A 16961-nucleotide genomic window follows, 5' to 3' on the forward strand; every position below is an offset into this window, starting at 1 on the left:
CCAAGCCTAGGAGAGCTTTGGAACCCAATCCCCTCCAGCCACCCCCTCACGTGTCCCAAATCCAGCTCTCCAGCAGCTCGGGTACACAGGGACAGGTAAAGGCCCTCTCAGCCCAACAACATACCCCCACAGCTGGAAGGAGGGTCTGGGGGCACATTTCCTTAGCACATCCAGCAGCCCCACAGCCACAGAGATGGGCTGAGCTCCTCAGGCCTCTCTGCACCTTGTTAGGAAAATGAGCCCTGCTGCAACATCCCATCCCCAGGCTGGTCCCCAGATGGGCCAGGCTCACCCCAAGAAGCACCCAGATGAGCCAGAGTGACCCTCTGGGATCAGCAAGGGACCCAGTGCTGGGTTGAAATACAGCTCAGAGAGGTCACTGAGGGTGCTTTGGCCCCGCTCAGTATTTTGGGGACGGCTGGCTGAGTGGTTGCATCTGGCACAGCCCTGGAGAGAGGTGCCAAGTCATGTCGGAGTGAGAGGAGAGAAGAGGTGACCCCTGTGCCTGGCTGCTCAGGGATCAGGAGGGCCAGCCCACGGCCACTGGCAGGGCCACTCCAGCCCTTGGCCAGCTGCCCTTGGCCAGTGGCACAGCACAGCACATCCCTTCACAGTCGCTGCACGCAGAGCCCACCCCGTGCTGCACCAACATCGGGGTATTTTTAGCCTGGAAAAGCGCCACAAAATCATAGAGCGACATTAGCTGGAGTTGGGACCGATGTCTCCGTTCACCTTGCAATCCCCTCTGGGTCACCCTGCCCAGCTTGGCAAGGCAGTGGGTCCTGCTGGCACTGCTGCAGAAGCACTGAGCACCCATCAGGCTCCCCAGTGCCACCTGTCCCCTCCTCCCATGCCATGGTGGCACCTTCCCCTAAGATCTGCCCCAAATTCCCCCAGCAACCCATGAAATTCCAGAGCCACTGAAGGGTACATCCTGCCCTGTCCCTCTGGTGGCTACACCCAACCCAGTGCCCATTTCTCCTGCTGAGATGTGTGGGGGGTTGGGCTCTCAGCCCAAACTGCTGCCAGTGGGGCCTCAGTCCCCCCACCAAAGCACCAAGACAGTTATTCATCCCTTAGTCACGCATTTATTGCTATGAGATGATTTCTGCTCCTGCTGGGAAAGGAAAGCACCCACAGTCTATTATACAGCTTCTCCAGGGAAAGATGGGGACCAGCATGACACTGGAAAACCAGAGGAATGTGACATTGCACGAGAGCACAGCACCCACACCACGCTCACGCCACGGGGAGCTGCGGGCTGAGGGCAATGCACAACCACCCATGAGAGTGTGTTCTGTCCAGCATTCATTTCACACCCCATTAAACACCTCAAAATGTTTGCTTTGGGGGACTCCATCACCATGTCCACCCCAGGGCTGAGGGGCACATGGGGTTTTCCTATTTGTTTTGTTGTTTTCCTTAGAAACAGTTATGAGACTCTGTCTGCTTTCCCTTCCTTTCACTGATCAGGGGATTAAAAAAGGAAAGGACAGATGACATAGCCCTAAACTGAAGGCACAGAGGCCTTGAATCTTTCACAAGGAGCGCTTTGGTCCCCAGGGCTCATTAAGCATTTAAGCAATTGGTCCAGAGAAGAAGCACACAGCAGCACTTGCACGCTGGCTGGCTGGCAGAGCCCTCTGCACTCAGCAGCTCTGTTTCACACCTCGTTTTCTGCAAAAGAAAATCCCAGTCCTGGGGCAAAAGAGACAGGAGGATGTCCAAAGGTGACTGGGTTGGCTGGGAGCCTTGGGAGAGGGGAAGGAAAGCAGGAGAAAATTAGGAGACAGGATGGAGGTGCCTGCTGTGTGGTGCTCTCCAATTACAATAAGTAGAATCTCCCAGAGCATCTGCCTCTGCGCCTGATGAATTGCAGAGTTGTTGTCCTGTCCTGTCCTGTCCTGTCCTGTCCTATCCTGTGCCAGCCCTTCACTGGGTCTGGGACTGAAAGTTGCAGAACAAGTGATGCCCCCAAAATGGGAGCTGCCTCTAAGCTGCTATCAAACTCTCCCCAGAGCCCCCTGCCCTCCAAGCCTGCTGGAGGGGAGCTGGAACAGGTCACTTAAAACCCACCACAAACCTATGCTCACCTGAAGCTTCTGTCCCTCCTGATGCAGCAGCTTTTCCTGGCTCTAGAGCAAAGGCAAATCCCTGTGGTCACTCCAAAGGACAGGCCAAGGAGCAGGGTGGGCAGCAGTGTCCTGCTGCTGGTGTGATGCTGCTGCTGGGGGAGCCCAGGAAGGAGCAAAGTGTGCTCCTTTGCCCTCTGTCCTCCCTCTCACTCACCCCTCAACACAAGTGGCACAAAATAGATCTTATAGGTAGCTGTTCATCCCAAAATTGAGCTTAAGCACCTCAATCTTTTCTCTGGAAAAAACCTCAAACCTCAGAGGAGTTGAATCACTCAACCCCTTATAACTGTCTTGTCTGCAAATGCACTACAGGGTTTAATTTATCAGGCAGGATTAAATATATAGATGTGGCAGTGCAGGTCTGAGTAGCAGAGAGGGGTTGGGACATAGGCAGTGTGGATTGGCACAGCCCTTCTCCAGGCTCTGGAGCAAGGCAGATTTGAGGCAGGTAAGTATCTGGCCCCAGGGAAACAGTTTGATGTGGGCAGTGGAGAGAATGGGGGAAAAAAGGTATCACGCTTGTCTCCCTGTCTCAGCAACCCCAGTCTCTGTTGCCTGCATCTGCCCCATTAGCAGAGCCTGGCACTGACAGGGACAGCACTGGGGCAGGGACACAGGGAAGTCCAGGTCTGGGGTCTGCACCAGGCTGGCAGCTGCTGCCCACACCCTGAGTCAGGGCATGGTCCTTGTCCCATGTCCCTTGCCTGGTCTTGCTGCCTCTGGGAAGAACAGCCACAGGACAAGCTGGTGGTGGATGCCTGTCTCCAGGAGCCCAGCACTGGCAGCTGCCTGCTGCAGGCATCTCTGCTGCTTACGGAAAACTCACCTCACGCTCTGATTTGAGGAACATGGGAAGAAACCTATTCTTGTCACTCCCAAAAATCCCCTGGCCAGGATGAGGCGCAGTGCCTGGGATCCCCTGGGCACAGCTGGGCTCTGCTTTTGCAGCTCCTGCTCCATCCCCCCAACCCAGCCAGCAACAAATCAGCACTGCCTTCGCCCGCCTGATGGGATCCTCGCTGCCTTCATTTTCTTAGAGCTTATTTTCAGCACTGCTTCACTCCTCTCAGTGCAAGCTGCCTGCAAAGCTGCAAGGTGGGCAGGAGGGCTATGGCTGCACCTTTTCCCACAGTCCTATGCATCAGGGAACCACACTGGCTTCACCAGCTTCTCCAAGGGTGTTGTTGTCTCTGCCCCAGGGCTCTGCTGACCGCAGTATGCGTGGCTTGTGGCTGGTTATCTTGAGAGCCCATGCTCATGCTCACCTGCCCTCCTGGCTCCACAGCCACTCTGAGCACTCCCAGGCCCCCTGGCTGATGCAGGCACACCGTGCCAGTGCCTCAGTTTCCCCAGAGACAGAGAGAATGCACTGGCTCCCCTCCTCCCGACAGTGTCAGGTCCATTTAGCTCGGGCAGGCTGTGGGAGAGGAGCTGTCACACAGTGCGTGCTCGCTCTGCGCCCCGGGGCTCCAGATTGTTCCTTGCGCCTCCCAGCACCGTGGCCCCGTAAACATTAATATCAACAGTAATCAGAGGAGACTTCTCCCAGCTCCTGGTGCTGGGAGAGCCAGGGAGTGGAGATGAGGGCTCCTGCACGCTGCCTTGCAGCCAAATGCCTGCTGCCCACAAGGCACCCCAAGCTCAGCCTCGCACAGCCAGCCCTCACTCCTGTTGCCTCCCTACAGCAAATCCATCGGGGAGCTCTCAAAATCCTGCGCAGCCCCTCACTTGCCATGGGGAGAGCGGGCACAGGGGCACAATGCTCTCCTCCTCCTCCTCTGAGATCCTCCTCTGTGGACCCCTGCAGCAGCGGTTGTACAGCAGCTCCGAGCCATTATCAAGCTGCAATTAATATAAATAAACAAGATGAGCCAGCCACAGCAGAGTGAACAGAAACCTGACTGACATATCCTCCGGGAATCATTTATTCTGGACTTTTATCTTTTTTAAATACTATTTATTTCCTTGCAAATTAATCACAGATTGCCTAGGACCACAGGCTTGGTTGGGTGACCCCAGGGGACAGGGCAAAGGCAGCCGAGCAGCCCGAGTCCCAGCCCTGCCTCTGCCGCCCGGGTTAACAAGCAGCTCCCCTCCCTCTGCCTTGGTTTTCCTCTCCCTGGCAGCCGCTGCAGCTCCCGCACCACGCTGACATGATTGTCCATCTTATGTTCTGCCTCTGCCGAGGGACACGACTGTACATATGCTGAGCCCCTGGGAAAGGCAAGCGCGGGGTCCCAGCGGGAGGGCTGAGCCCCCCCGGCCTCTGGGGCCCCTGCCTGCCCACGGGCCGGCCCTGAGCTGCGGCTCCGAGGCCAGGTGGAAGGATTTAGAAGCCCGGCTTTTCCCAGCCGCTCCCTTCCATCCGACGGGCAGTACCTCTGGGACATCCCTCAGCCCCTGCACAGCCCTCGATCCCAGCACATCCCTCAGCGCGGCACGTCCGTCGATCCCAGCGCGCTTCTAGTCCTCGGAGCGTCCCTCGCACAGCCATTAGCCCTGCCACATCCCCAAACCCCACCGCATCCCTCGACCCCAGCACACCCGCACATCCCCCAGCCCCGACACCGGTGCGCCCCTTCCCAAATCCCAAAGGGATCCCTCCCGCCCCGCCCGAGGAGCCCCCACGGAGTTCCCGGAGAGCCTGGGCAGGGCGGCCGCGGCCCCGAGGGGACGAGGAGGAGGCGGGCACGGGGCCGGGAGCCCCCCACCGCCGCTCCCGCCTCCTCCCGCCGCGGCGGGCGAGGCTCCGCCCGGCTCCCGGGGCCCGCAGCCGCCCGGCGCCCACCCCGCGGCGGGCGCCCGGACTATGAGGAGCGGGACCGGGCGGGGGGCGGCGGCAGCGGCGGCGGCGGCCCCGGTGCGGCGGGAGCGGGAGCGGGGACGGCTCCGCCGCCGGCCGGGTCATGCCCGTGCGCCCGGGGCGGCGGGGCTGCGGGCTGCGGCGGGATGGGCGCGCTCCGGGCCGGTGCCCTCGCCTTCCTCCTCCTCCTCCTCCTCGGCTGCCTCCTGCCCCGGCGCGGCCCGCTCAGGTGAGCGCACGGCGCGGGTGCTCGGGTGCTGGCGGGGCTGCGGGGACCGGGGCTCTCCGTGCCGCTCCCTCGGCACCCCCAACCCCCGGGAGCCACGATTCCCCTCCGGGACCTGGGTATCATCCCCTCCCCGTTAGATAGATCTCTCCTGCGGGACCTGGGCATCCCCTCCCTGACCCGGAGGAGCCTCGGGACCCGTACCCCGACCCCCGATCCAGACCTCCCTCCAGAGCATGATCCCCCCAGCCAGAACGCTCTCCGCCCCTATCTGGACCTCCCCACGGGCCACTGGAGCTTCTCCAAATCTGGTCTCGCCCCCCTATTCCCCAGGACTCTGACCCAGAATCCTGGAGGACCCAACAGACCTTTCCCCTCAAGGCCCCCTACACACACAGCCAGGCTCTCTGCCTCTGCCCAGCAGCCCCTGCCCCAGTGCTGGGTCCCTGTATGTCCCCCTGGCCCCGGGCCAGCTGGGGAATCTTGTCCCAGTGGGAGAAAGGGTGAGCTGAGCCAGGTGATAGTCCAGGCAGCTCCTTCTCTGGTGCTGCAAAGAAGCCCCTGCTATGTCCAGACCCTCTCCTGGCTCATGGTGTATGGGGGGAGGAGAGCTCAGGACAGTCCCTGACGCAGCCCCTGGTCACTTGGCCCAGTGGGTGGGTGCCCCACGTCCCATGGGTGCAGGAACAACCGTTGGCCCATTTGGGTGGAAAATCTAAAGCCCCCATGTGCCTTTTTCCATCTCTGTCCACCTTGGGTGCTGTCTGGGATGGAGTGGGATGCAGGGGAGAGTGGGCCAGGCAGGGGGGTTTTGGGGGGCTGCAGTGCTCCTGGGCTGAGCCTGCTCCCTGCCCCCACTGTCCCTCCCACCACCCGGCCAGTGGCTGGAGCAGCACGGCAGGGGAGGGAACCGCAACATTTGTGGCAGGGAGGGGGGAAATGGTATTGCTTCACATGCAGAAACTGCTTGTCTCTGCGGGGGGGGGGGGGGGGGCATTTTTAGGCAGACCATTTTAGCGTTTTCCAGCCCTACCACCCACTCGCTCCCCAGAGGTGCTGAGCTCCCTGCAGCACCCGGACCCTGTGGCAGAGGCCCCAAGGGCAGGCAGGGCCAGTGGTTTACAGCAATGTGGCAGGGAGGGGCCTGACTTAAATCCTTTCTACCCTGGCCTCTTGGAGTCCTCCTCCCCAAGGCACCACACCTTGCTATTGCAGCTCCTGGATGGGGAATTTCTCCAACCGTTTTGCTCTTGGTCAGGACACGTCTCAGGTACTCTCTGCTGCTCTTCAATTAAGGAGATATCCAGCCCTGCTGGAAAAGATGCACATAAGCCCCTCTAGGATAAATCTCACTCCCTTGAGAAGGGGTAGGAATGAGCAGGTAGGAAGAAGAACCCCAGGGTTCTCAGCTCCCAACATCGTCCTCTTCTTGCGGTAATGGTGTTGTAGCTTCAACCAGAAGAGAGACTCACCTGGGCATGGACCTGGTGGAGTTACAAGGCAGCATGCAGCAGCACCAGCAACATGCTCAAAGCTAATTCTGTGTCCAGAGATCCCTGGCTAATTCCTCTCCATCACAGCCACATGCCTGGCAATGTGGTGAGCGAACATCTCTAGCATTGTTCCTTGAAATTATCATTACAGACTGACGGAAGGAGAGAAGCTGGCAGGCTAAGATGCATTCACAAAAATATCCCCTCTAAAGTCAGCTTAAATAAATCTCCATCATCATTGGGAGCGCTGCGTGGGAGAGCTCATGTCGGCACGGCTGGTGAGGAGGTGGGCTTTGCTGCTCCTCTCCTGCCACGTCGCCTTGGCCCCTGACGAGGTGTCACAACCTCAGCTGTGCTCCAGACACCTCCTCACCCACACCAGGCCAGCCCTCGGCTCAGGCAGGGCTGTTGTGTCCCCCGAGTCCCCAGGCCATGACTCTGTGCAAGGCAGGGTACGATTGTTTGCTCAGCAGCTCCAGCTGGAGATGGTGATGGAGCCTGGGAAGGAGCCTCCCTGCTTTCCCTCTCCAGCACCAGCACAGAGCACAAGGAATGGCCTGCTGTGCCCTGTCCCCACTGCAGCCCTGGAGCAGGGAGGCACCCGGCCCCCAACACCATGCCAAGGGATACATGACACTCAGACTGTGGCAGGTGAGGGGAAAAGCCACCGGGATCAGAGCAGAAGGAAGGGACCCCAGGGTCAGCATGTGGACTTGGCAATGGAGCGGATGCAGTGCAGGCACAGCTGCTTGCCCTGGCAGCTGGAAGTCCCCATGGGGTGCCAAGGTGTATCTGCAGACCCCTGGTGCTGGCAGGCAGATAACCTGCCTCCTCTGCCCCACAGGCTGGTCTCAGGGCGGGAGGAGATTAAAGCTGCTTCCCGAAGCTCACCCCAGCCCATGTCACCCTCTGATTTCCTGGACAAGCTTATGGGACGAACATCAGGGTACGATGCCCGAATTCGACCCAACTTCAAAGGTAAGAGAGGATGTGAGGGTCCCAAACCTGGCAGCAATCCATGCTCATGGCTGCCCAAACCCAGGGAATGGGCTCTGGGGGCAGGACCCTGACCCACATTCCTCTGTCTCAGCACCCTTCCCAGAGTCCCGGCTGCTCCTGCCGTCACAGCCGCTCTGTGTGTGCCCGCTTTGTCTGACAGCACGGGCGGCTCAGTGCTTGCAGGGCACACTGGGGTTCACCCCGACACCCCCCGGGGGTGGCCCCAGCAGGCAGGGGGACGCTCGTGTGCCCTGATCCACACAGCACATGCAGGAGCTGTGTCCCCGCGTGTGCCTGCGCAGTGCCTGTGTCTCCGCAGCCAGCGGCAAGAGGAGGCTTCACGCTGTTTTCCAGGTCCACCCGTCAACGTGACGTGCAACATCTTCATCAATAGCTTTGGCTCCGTCACCGAGACCACCATGGTGAGGGTTTTGCCAGGGTTTGCACGGGCTCCTCCCCCAGTGCCTCGGGGCTGGCTGTGGCTGTGCCCAGGAGCATGTGGGTCCCAGTGCCCAAGCCCATGGCCGTGCTTACAGTGATCCTTTGACAGGGGCCCTTCCCTAGCACCAAGGTGGGGACATGCAAAGGCATACCACATGGCTGTGAATTTTTTTGGGGTCAGTTAACCCAAGCTTGGCTGTGTGGGTCACACTCCCTGTTCCTGAGCTGGGAGAAAGACCCCCAGGAGGTCACAGTGAGGCAGCTGTAGGCAGCTTCCTGCCATCCCCAGCCTCCTTGGGTACACAAGGAACTCCTCTATGGAAGCCTTAGGGCTAAAAATTCACCTTTTGTGCTTCTGCAAAGCCTTAATACCATCAACCATCACATCAACAGGGCCACAGAGTCATATGGAGAGTGCTGCAAGCTGCAGTTACTGGTCTTCCTCCTTTTCCTCCTCCTTCTCCTCTCAGCTGCTGTGGCTTTGGCTTTTTTAATTTCTCCTGACTGCCAACAGCATGGAAAGGCTCCAGAGCTGCCCCTGCCCCATGCACAATTAGTAGCAGGCAGGAGGCAACTGCAGGGCTGAGCCTCAGTGGGGGGAGCCCCTTCCACCTCCTCCATCCCTTCTTCCTCCCCCTTCCTGGGCACCAGGGGGTGCTCCCAGCTGACGAGGTGCCCTCTGTCCCAGGACTACCGGGTGAACGTGTTCCTGCGGCAGCAGTGGAACGACCCCCGCCTGGCCTACCGCGAGTACCCCGACGACTCCCTCGACCTCGACCCCTCCATGCTCGACTCCATCTGGAAGCCAGACCTGTTCTTTGCCAACGAGAAAGGGGCCAATTTCCACGAGGTCACCACCGACAACAAGCTGCTGCGCATCTTCAAGAATGGCAATGTGCTCTACAGCATCAGGTAGAACCTTCTCCTCTGGTGCGGTGCCTGAGTGGGGAGGCAAGGCCTTTCATGGAGCAGCTTTTCCCTACTCACTGCCCCAACCCCCTCCTTTCCTCTGCCTCCTCCAGGCTGACACTGATCCTGTCCTGCCCCATGGACCTCAAGAACTTCCCCATGGACATCCAGACATGCACCATGCAGCTGGAGAGCTGTGAGTACCTAGGGGGGTTCAAGCTGTGCTTCTTCCCCCCATCTCATCCCATCTAAAAGCTGGCATCTGCCCTCTCCTGAGGGAGGTGAGCAGGAAAGAACAGTTGTTCAGGGTGGGGTTGAATAGGGTGCATGTCCCTCCCCATCCCATGGCTCCCTACATCCCCTCCAGTTGGCTACACCATGAACGACCTCATCTTTGAGTGGCTGGAGGAACAGGAGGCTGTGCAGGTGGCAGAGGGCTTGACACTCCCACAGTTCATCCTCAGGGATGAGAAAGACCTGGGCTATTGCACCAAGTACTACAACACAGGTGAGCACCCCAGGATCCTGCTGCCACCCCCTCCTCCTGGCCCAGGGGTCCCTCTCACCCATCAGGGCTGTTTTTCCCCACAGGCAAGTTCACCTGCATTGAGGTGAAGTTCCACCTGGAGAGGCAGATGGGTTACTACCTGATCCAGATGTACATCCCCAGCCTGCTCATTGTCATCCTCTCCTGGGTCTCCTTCTGGATCAACATGGATGCAGCGCCAGCCCGAGTGGGCTTGGGCATCACCACGGTGCTCACCATGACCACACAGAGCGCCGGCTCCCGGGCCTCCCTGCCCAAGGTCAGTGCTGCCTCCGTGCTGGGCTCCCCTGCTGCAGCCTGCCCGGGCACCTGGGGTGCCACTGCCACCCCCAGTGCTCCAGGAGCAGGGAGAGCCTTTCAGAGGCTTGGCTGGGACACCACAAGTGCTGAGGAGGAACACGGTGCTGCTTGGCTGGGCGAGCTCCAGCCCATGTGTCCAAGCTGAGAGGGCTCCTGTGGCTGTTGGCAGCAGGATGAAACTGGAGGGGGGAGTGATGACTAGCTAGGCAGGGGCCAGTGGGTGCCTGAGCCCCCTCTCCCCCTGGCAGGTGTCCTACGTGAAGGCCATTGACATCTGGATGGCCGTGTGCCTGCTCTTCGTCTTTGCTGCCCTGTTGGAATACGCAGCCGTCAACTTTGTCTCCCGCCAGCACAAGGAGTTCATGCGCCTGCGCCGCCGCCAGCGCCGCCAGAGGATGGTGAGTCCCCCCACCACCACTCTCACTGACATCTGTCCATCCTCAGCCCCTGAGGGGACACCCCAGGGCTGCAGGGCCACTTTCCAGCAGCCCCCGGCGCAGGGCTCGGCGCTGGGCTGTGTTCATTGCCCATGGCTTGTGGCTGGCTCCTCTGGCACACAAGGGACCCCCTGCCTGCCTGAGCAGCACAGGGCACAGCACCCTTGGATGCCCCAGGCCTTGCTTAGGGTGCTGCCCTTCTCCTGCAGGGACGCCCTCAGGCTCTGCTTCCTCTCAAAAAGTAGAAAAATGAACAGTGAGGATGGGGGGAAAACAGCCTTTCCCCTTACCTGCAGCCCCAAACCTGGGCTCCTTGCTGTGCCTCAGTGGTGATGGGGGCTCACTGCTCTGTCAGGGTGCTGAGGCACCAAGGGGACCTGGTGGCACCAAGGGACAGGCCTGGGCTACAGATGTGGAGAGGCAGGGTCCCTCACTCATGGAAATGGTCCTCCCCTCCGTCAGCCCACCAACACAGGCATCGGGCCTGCTTGGGGTGGGCATGTGGCTGCCCCACTCTCATTTCCTTGCCATAAACACACCGCAAGGCACCAGATCTCCACAGAAAACATGAGTACATGTACACACCACACAGGCTGACAGTGCCCTATGCAACCAAATCCTGTGCTGAAGACAGATCCCGGTGCCAGGGCACTGCTGGAGGGGGGGGTTTCCCCCACACAGACCCCCGTGTCCCCACTGTCCCCCAGAGCCGCTGCCGCGGGGCCGGGGTAGGGCCATGGGTCACCCGCTGTCCTGTTTCTGTTTGGTGCACACTGCTGGATGCCAAAAGGGCCTGAGCAGCGGGACGGCCAGCCTGGAGTCCCTGCGGCAGCTGAGCAGCCGGCACAGCAGCGAGCACACCTACGCGACGCTCTCGCAGCTCTCCAGCTCCCGGGTAAAGCACGACCCCCCTGGCAGCCCCTCCGTGCAGCGCAGCTCACCCTCCCCTCCCCAAAACAAGCCCCCCAGGAGCTGGCCCCGGGGGGGGCCACAAGGGCCCGTGGAAGAAGCAGACCAGTGATTTGCACAGAGTATGTGCCTGTAGGATGGAGCTGCTGCTCCCTGGGCTCAAAAGAGTTTTGAGAGAGGGATGGGAATGGAGCAGATCTCCCTTGTAGACACCCCCATTCTGTGCCTCAGTTTCTCCTTCTGTAAAACAGTCCCCTTTGCTGAGGACTGAGTGATGCTGAGGCAGACTGATGGCTGCTCCTGGGCTGCTGCCCAGCTCCCCAGGCCATGCCCACTCCTCTGACAGGGTGAGGGCTCTCTCTGCCTGCCTGGCTGCCTCGGTGCAGGCAGGTTTGAGGCAGTCGGGGCTGCCCACAGTCACTCCAGCAGCTGCTCAGGGCACACGGGCACTTTGCAGCTTGAGGCATAGGGAGGAGCATGGGGCAGGACAGGCTCCCAGGATGATGGGGAGGTGCAGAAGCTCCAGGGAGATCAGGCCTGGTTGTCCTTGCCTCCCTTCCACCTTCATCAACCTCTGGACGCCAGGAGAGGCTTCCTGGCTGTCCCCAGCACAGTCCTGTGCTCCCTGCCTTTCACAGCCCCTGAGCACCGACCCCTGGAGATCAACACCCACCTAGCCAGCAAAGGGAGCGGGGGGGTTCTGTAGAACCCAGGGGCATCTGATGGCTTAGGACAGACCTCCCCGAGGTGGAGGCTGCAGAGCCACTCCGGGGTGCTGCTGACATGGCACTGGGTGCAGCCAGGAGCACCTCGGGGTGCTCCTCCGACAGAGACCGGAGCAGAGCCCCACTGCACACAGCTCCTGTGCCTGACAAAGCAAATCCCTCTCACGGACCACCCAAATCCACGCCCAGGAGCTCCCCGCACCCAGCCTCGGCCCCCAGTAAGCATCCTGGGGCTGCCCCAGCCCAGAGGGACCCTCCCGCAGGGAGGACCAGTCTGCCGTGTCCTGGGGGAGTAGCTGCTGGCCCCCAGGGCACACGGGGCTCCCCCCGCCTGGGCAGCCGCGAGCACTCAGCCTGGGGAGGGGAAATAAAACTCCGCGGCAAATAAGAACTAATCTCAGCAATTTGAGCCGCTGCTGCTGCTCCTACTGAAAAATCTTGCTTAGCCTGTGGATTGCTGAGTTAAATAAGGATGGCAGGGGACAAACTCTCTGCATGAGAGCCCCCGTGCCAGCCGAGCGCCTGCACGGGCTGAGCTCAGCGAGCAGGGCTGCTCTCCGTGTCCTGGAGGGCAGTGCCGGTTGCAGATGGCGTTTGGGATCCAGCACTGAGGCTCTGGGTGGGCATGGCACAGGGAGAGGCACTGGCCCTGGGAGAAGAGACCCTCCACGGCCAGATACAGCACCGGCAGGGCAAAGGGGAGACGAGCCATGGAGACTAAATGAGTCCAAATGAGCCCAGGGACTCAGTAAAACATCAGATGTGCAGCCTGTGCTTGCACACGCCTGTCCCTCACCAAATCTTTGCACACACAGCCCTCTCCAAGGATAACAGAGCAGGACAAGGCACGTGGCTAACAGTGCACAGCTGTTGGTGGGGAGGAGTGCAGGCACTGCTGTGAGGGACTGTGAGGCAAGCAAGGCTGTGCCCTGAACAGTGGCAGTGGGCTGTGACTGGAGATTTTCACGGCATTTTTGCAGCCTTGATCATGGGGATTCAGCTCTGTGGGCACATTGCCCTCTCTGCAGCCCCCTGCCAGCATGGCAGGAGACAGGCTGAGCAAGGGCAGAGAGCTCAGCAAGGAGACAAGCTCTCTCAGCCTCCCTCCTCTGCTGCACCAGTCAGCCCCTGCCAACCAGACATGGGGAGAAATGAGTGTCTGGGCCCTTGAAAAGACTGGGAGGCCCTGCAAGCCCTGGTGGTAGCCAGGCTCCTGCATCCCTGCCTGGCTCTGCCCCAGCAAGATGCCTGTCCTCTCCTGTTCACCACCACAGGCACACTTCCACCCCGCAGCAAACACAGCTGCCACAGCAGTGCCTGCACCCCTGAGACCCCTGCACCCCAGTGCACCCTGCACCCCCATGTGCCCATCCTCCCCCTCCCACCAGTTCACCCTCATGCCCAAGAGTTGGGCTTCTCAAGCCTCCAAGCTGGAGCTGGGAGAAGGCTGGGGGGATCTGTGTCAGGCTGACAGGGCCAAGGTTGCCTTTGGATGCACCCCTAAAACGTGCTGGCTGGGAAGGCCATGGGTCAGCACTCACCCCCATCCCTGTGCACACCACTGCTGGTCCCGTGCTCCTGCCTGCATGGTTCAGGAGCTTTCTGAAAAAGCACTCAACCTAACACCAGGCACTCATCACCCAGCACCACAGGGTGGGTAGGACACGCAGACACAAGCAGCTGCTCACCCTGCAGCACCAGCACCCGTGGGTGCCCTGGCTGACAGCCTTTCCCTTCGCCAGGAGGAAGAGCTTGTCCGCGAGAGCCGCTTCTACCTGCGAGGCTACGGGCTGGGCCACTGCCTGCAGCCCAAGGACGGGGCTGGGGAGGGCCCCAGCATGTACAGCCCTGCTCCAGCCACTCCAGCCACGCTGCTGCGGGAGGGGGAGGCCCTCCACAGGCGCTACATCGACCGGGCCAAGCGCATCGACACCATCTCCCGAGCCGTCTTCCCCTTCACCTTCCTGGTCTTCAATATCTTCTACTGGGTCGTTTACAAAGTGCTGCGCTCAGAGGACATCCACCTGGTGCCCTGAGGCCTGGAAAAGTACGACTGCCTGTCTGTCTGACCCCCTGCAGTGTGCCCGGGCAACACAAGCTCAGCCAGAACTGTATTTGCCTCTGTCCCGGAGCAGCGGCTCAGCTGGGCTGGGCCTCAGAGCCTGGACACGTGGCAGCCCATTCCCCACTGGATCCCAGGGCACCAAGCGGGGGGATCAACAACCGCAGGTCCCCACAGTCAGCTGGAGAGAGGGACCCTTCCTACTTCCTGCATGGTGTCACCCCCAGGTACCCAGGGATGCTGATCTGCTGGGGAAGCCCCAGGTACCCAGGGATGCTGTGCCATCAGGGCACAGGGGAACAAATACTACCCAGGAATGCAGTGCTGGATGGCACAGGGGAGCCCCTGGTACTCTGGCATGCTGCACAGACAGTGGCCAAAGAACATCACCTTCCAGAAAAACACTCTCCTCCTCCACACCTACCCAGTTAGGCTGTGGCTTCTCCAGGCTGCATCATGGAGCTGAGGACCATGAGCAGTGAGGGGAGAGGCTGCAGTTCTCTCCTCTAGCCTAGAGCTCAGTTGCAGGAAAGGCTGGACTGTATGGGGTGCTGGCTATGGCCCCATAGCCCCCAGCCCAGCAATGGACAGGGCCCCTCCAGCCCCCCTCCAGCTCCAACGCACAGCAAAGCAATGGATCAGGGATGCTTCCCTTCCTGCACAGCTCAGAACTGCCCATGGTGCCCACGGCTGCAGGCAGGACTGTGGCAGGGGCACTGGACAGGAGGCTCTGTTTGCTCCAAGGCAGTGCCAGCTCTGAGGCAGGCAGCAGGCAAGCCCAGTCCTGCTGACGGTGAGGGGGCACAGATGGCCACTGCAGTTGCAGATGGCAGTCACTGGGCACTGGGGAGCCAGCACTGCACTATCAGCCGGGTAGGGCCCACAGCCCATCTTCCAAGGGAGTTTTTCAGGATGAAAGCAGTGGGGACAGCTTGGCTGATCCTTTTGGGTGAGCAGAGTGAGTGGTGGCATCCCCAGACTGCTGCGTTCCCACAGCACCACAGTGCCAGCAGAGAGCCGGAGGTGGAAACCAGCCTGTTCCCCAGCCTGGCACCTGAGTGCAGCATCCCCTGGGCATGTTCACCCCTGCTACCCCTCCTGGACAGGAAAGCAACTGAAACCTTGACAGGACAAGCTCAGCAAGGCTTCCAGCCCTCCAGACCTGAATACCCTCCATGCTTAGCAGGAAATAAAAGCAGTAGGTAACATTTATGTAGGTCCTACAGAGAGAAACGTGTTGATGCTCTCCTTTCCCTCTGCCCACAGTCAGCCTGGGGGGGGCTTGCAGCCCATCCCCTCCATGGCATGGGAGCCAGCGAAGGCCCAGAGTCTTCCAGGTAGGCCAGGATGGAAACAGGATTTTCCCCTTTCCCTAAAGGCTGTGGTGCCCCCATGGCCCAGCAGTGACCCACCTGTCATGGCAGAATGGACCCTGCAGGGCAGGGGGATGTGGGCAGGAGGCCAGCACTGCCTTCTGAAGCCAGACCAAGGAAGAAACCCCTGCTATGACCCCTGGCCTGGCTCCTCAGGCAGGAATCACCCTTTCCCTCACAGGACTGGCAGCATTGCCCTGCCCCACCCGACCCCCTGAACCCTGTAGAGTCCTCAGCCACATGCACCCATTTCACAGATTGGGCAAGCAGAGAACTGGCCCCAGGCCATGCCACGAGAGGACTGAGGGACCCACAAGGACAGGCTGGGCCAGCTCCATCCCATCACCACCTCTGTGCATGCCTCCCCCACCGTGGGGTTCCCTGTGGGGCCCAACCCCGTGTCCAGGCCAGACTTGCTTTTGGGGAGGCCCTGTTTGGAGGCAGAGGAAGGGGTGTCCCTCGGCTCCCCAGCACCCAAGGCAGTGCCAAATGGGGAGGTACCAGAGTCTGAGCAGCACCCACAGGCACTGGGCAGCCACGCCAACCTCCAGCGGTGGTGGGTTTTTAAACAGCATCAATCTTCCTACGCAAATAAAGCTTTCTGGGGTTTTCAGTGGTGTCCTGGTGATTTGTCTCTGCCAAGAACCCTGCAGTCAGCTCCTGCTCCCAGCAGGGCCCCAGTGTGTTGGGGGAACAAGGGCAAAACCACTCTGTGGGGACAGGAGCCCTGACCTGCCATTAGTCACAGATGTCATTACCTCCACGGGTGATTTTTCTGACATCATGTTTATCTCCCCCATGGGAGACGCCAGCAGGGATGGGCAGGAGCCCCCCACAAGCTCCCAGCCCCAAGCCCTGTCACTCTCCCTCCCCACTCAGCTCTGTGGGGTGCTCCCCACGGTCACCCCAGCCCCTTTCCACCCCATCCAGGCTTGGCCAGGAGACAGGACCCGGGATGAGGCAGAGGTGGGGACAGGGGGGCTCTGGCTCTGCAGTGGAGCTCAGACACCCGAGCATGTGAAGCCTCCCAATGGATGAACCTCCCTGCCCGGCCCCTCGGCCCCTCCGGGCTGCTCGCTGGGCAGGCGCCAGCCTTACAGAGCTGCCAGCTGTGCTGGGGGGCTTACGCCAGCCCTGCAGTGCCACCCGGGGCCAGGGCTTTTGTCCCCAGCTGGTGCATGGGCGGGCAGAGCCCGCAGCTGAGGGCTGAGCGCCCAAGCAAACATCAATCTCCCTCTGTCCTCCCAGCCAAGTTTCACAGACCAGCTCTGTTGGTACCTCGCAGCCCCATCGCCCGCCCGGCCCCACCGCGGCCGTCGGAGGCAGGGAGGAGAGAAAGCGAACTGCACCCGCGCTGGTTGGGTCCGGGGGCTGTTCTTTAGAGGGGACAAACGAAACTTCCCCGGGGTCTTGATCTCGTCCCCACCCCAAACCTAGAGGGGACACAGCCAAGGGGAGAGCCATAAGATACTTCACAGCAGTACAGTGCACTCAGATCCTTCACTCCCTGCTCTCCTTCTCCTCTCTTGCTGGATGTCAGTGCCTGTTTGGAGATAAATTCTGCTGCTTCGTAAGCCCCAAGCCACTCAGCTCCTGGAAAGA

At 60.6% G+C, this 16961-nt stretch overlaps 1 protein-coding gene and 1 long non-coding RNA gene across 5 annotated transcripts; one reads left to right on the forward strand and one right to left on the reverse strand.

The window, feature by feature from the left end:
* Window positions 1–4070: 4070 nt before the first annotated feature.
* LOC135421309 (uncharacterized) lies at window positions 4071–7388 on the reverse strand. The gene is made up of 2 exons (XR_010433960.1): window positions 6637–7388; window positions 4071–6473 (listed from the first exon to the last, which is right to left on the reverse strand). It is a non-coding gene; the product is annotated as an uncharacterized LOC135421309 (long non-coding RNA).
* On the forward strand, window positions 4677–15972 carry LOC135421296 (glycine receptor subunit alpha-4). Of its 4 annotated transcripts, XM_064669604.1 has the most exons (10): window positions 4936–5167; window positions 7502–7635; window positions 8011–8078; window positions 8786–9009; window positions 9120–9202; window positions 9374–9514; window positions 9598–9812; window positions 10102–10251; window positions 11081–11185; window positions 13667–15972. In XM_064669604.1, the coding sequence occupies exons 1-10, from the start codon at window positions 5085–5087 to the stop codon at window positions 13958–13960; spliced, it is 1497 nt and encodes a 498-aa protein (XP_064525674.1). In that variant the 5' UTR covers window positions 4936–5084; the 3' UTR covers window positions 13961–15972. The 4 variants fall into 4 exon arrangements, with proteins under 4 accessions (XP_064525676.1, XP_064525674.1, XP_064525675.1 ...); XM_064669606.1 differs by lacking the exon at window positions 8011–8078 and having other exon boundaries at window positions 4677–5167; XM_064669605.1 differs by lacking the exon at window positions 11081–11185.
* The last annotated feature ends 989 nt before the right edge of the window (window positions 15973–16961 follow it).

The sequence above is a fragment of the Pseudopipra pipra genome, chromosome 13, assembly GCF_036250125.1.
Source record: "Pseudopipra pipra isolate bDixPip1 chromosome 13, bDixPip1.hap1, whole genome shotgun sequence".
In the NCBI taxonomy this organism is placed as follows: domain Eukaryota; kingdom Metazoa; phylum Chordata; class Aves; order Passeriformes; family Pipridae; genus Pseudopipra; species Pseudopipra pipra.

Bases quoted from the DNA above. Each gene is read 5' to 3' on its own strand.
- LOC135421296 (XM_064669606.1), top strand. From the start codon at position 4,945: ATGAGGAGCGGGACCGGGCGGGGGGCGGCGGCAGCGGCGGCGGCGGCC. The intron at 5,168-7,501 runs GTGAGCGCACGG...TCTGCCCCACAG, and splicing joins CCCCGGCGCGGCCCGCTCAG to GCTGGTCTCAGGGCGGGAGG. The intron at 9,515-9,597 runs GTGAGCACCCCA...TTTTCCCCACAG, and splicing joins CACCAAGTACTACAACACAG to GCAAGTTCACCTGCATTGAG.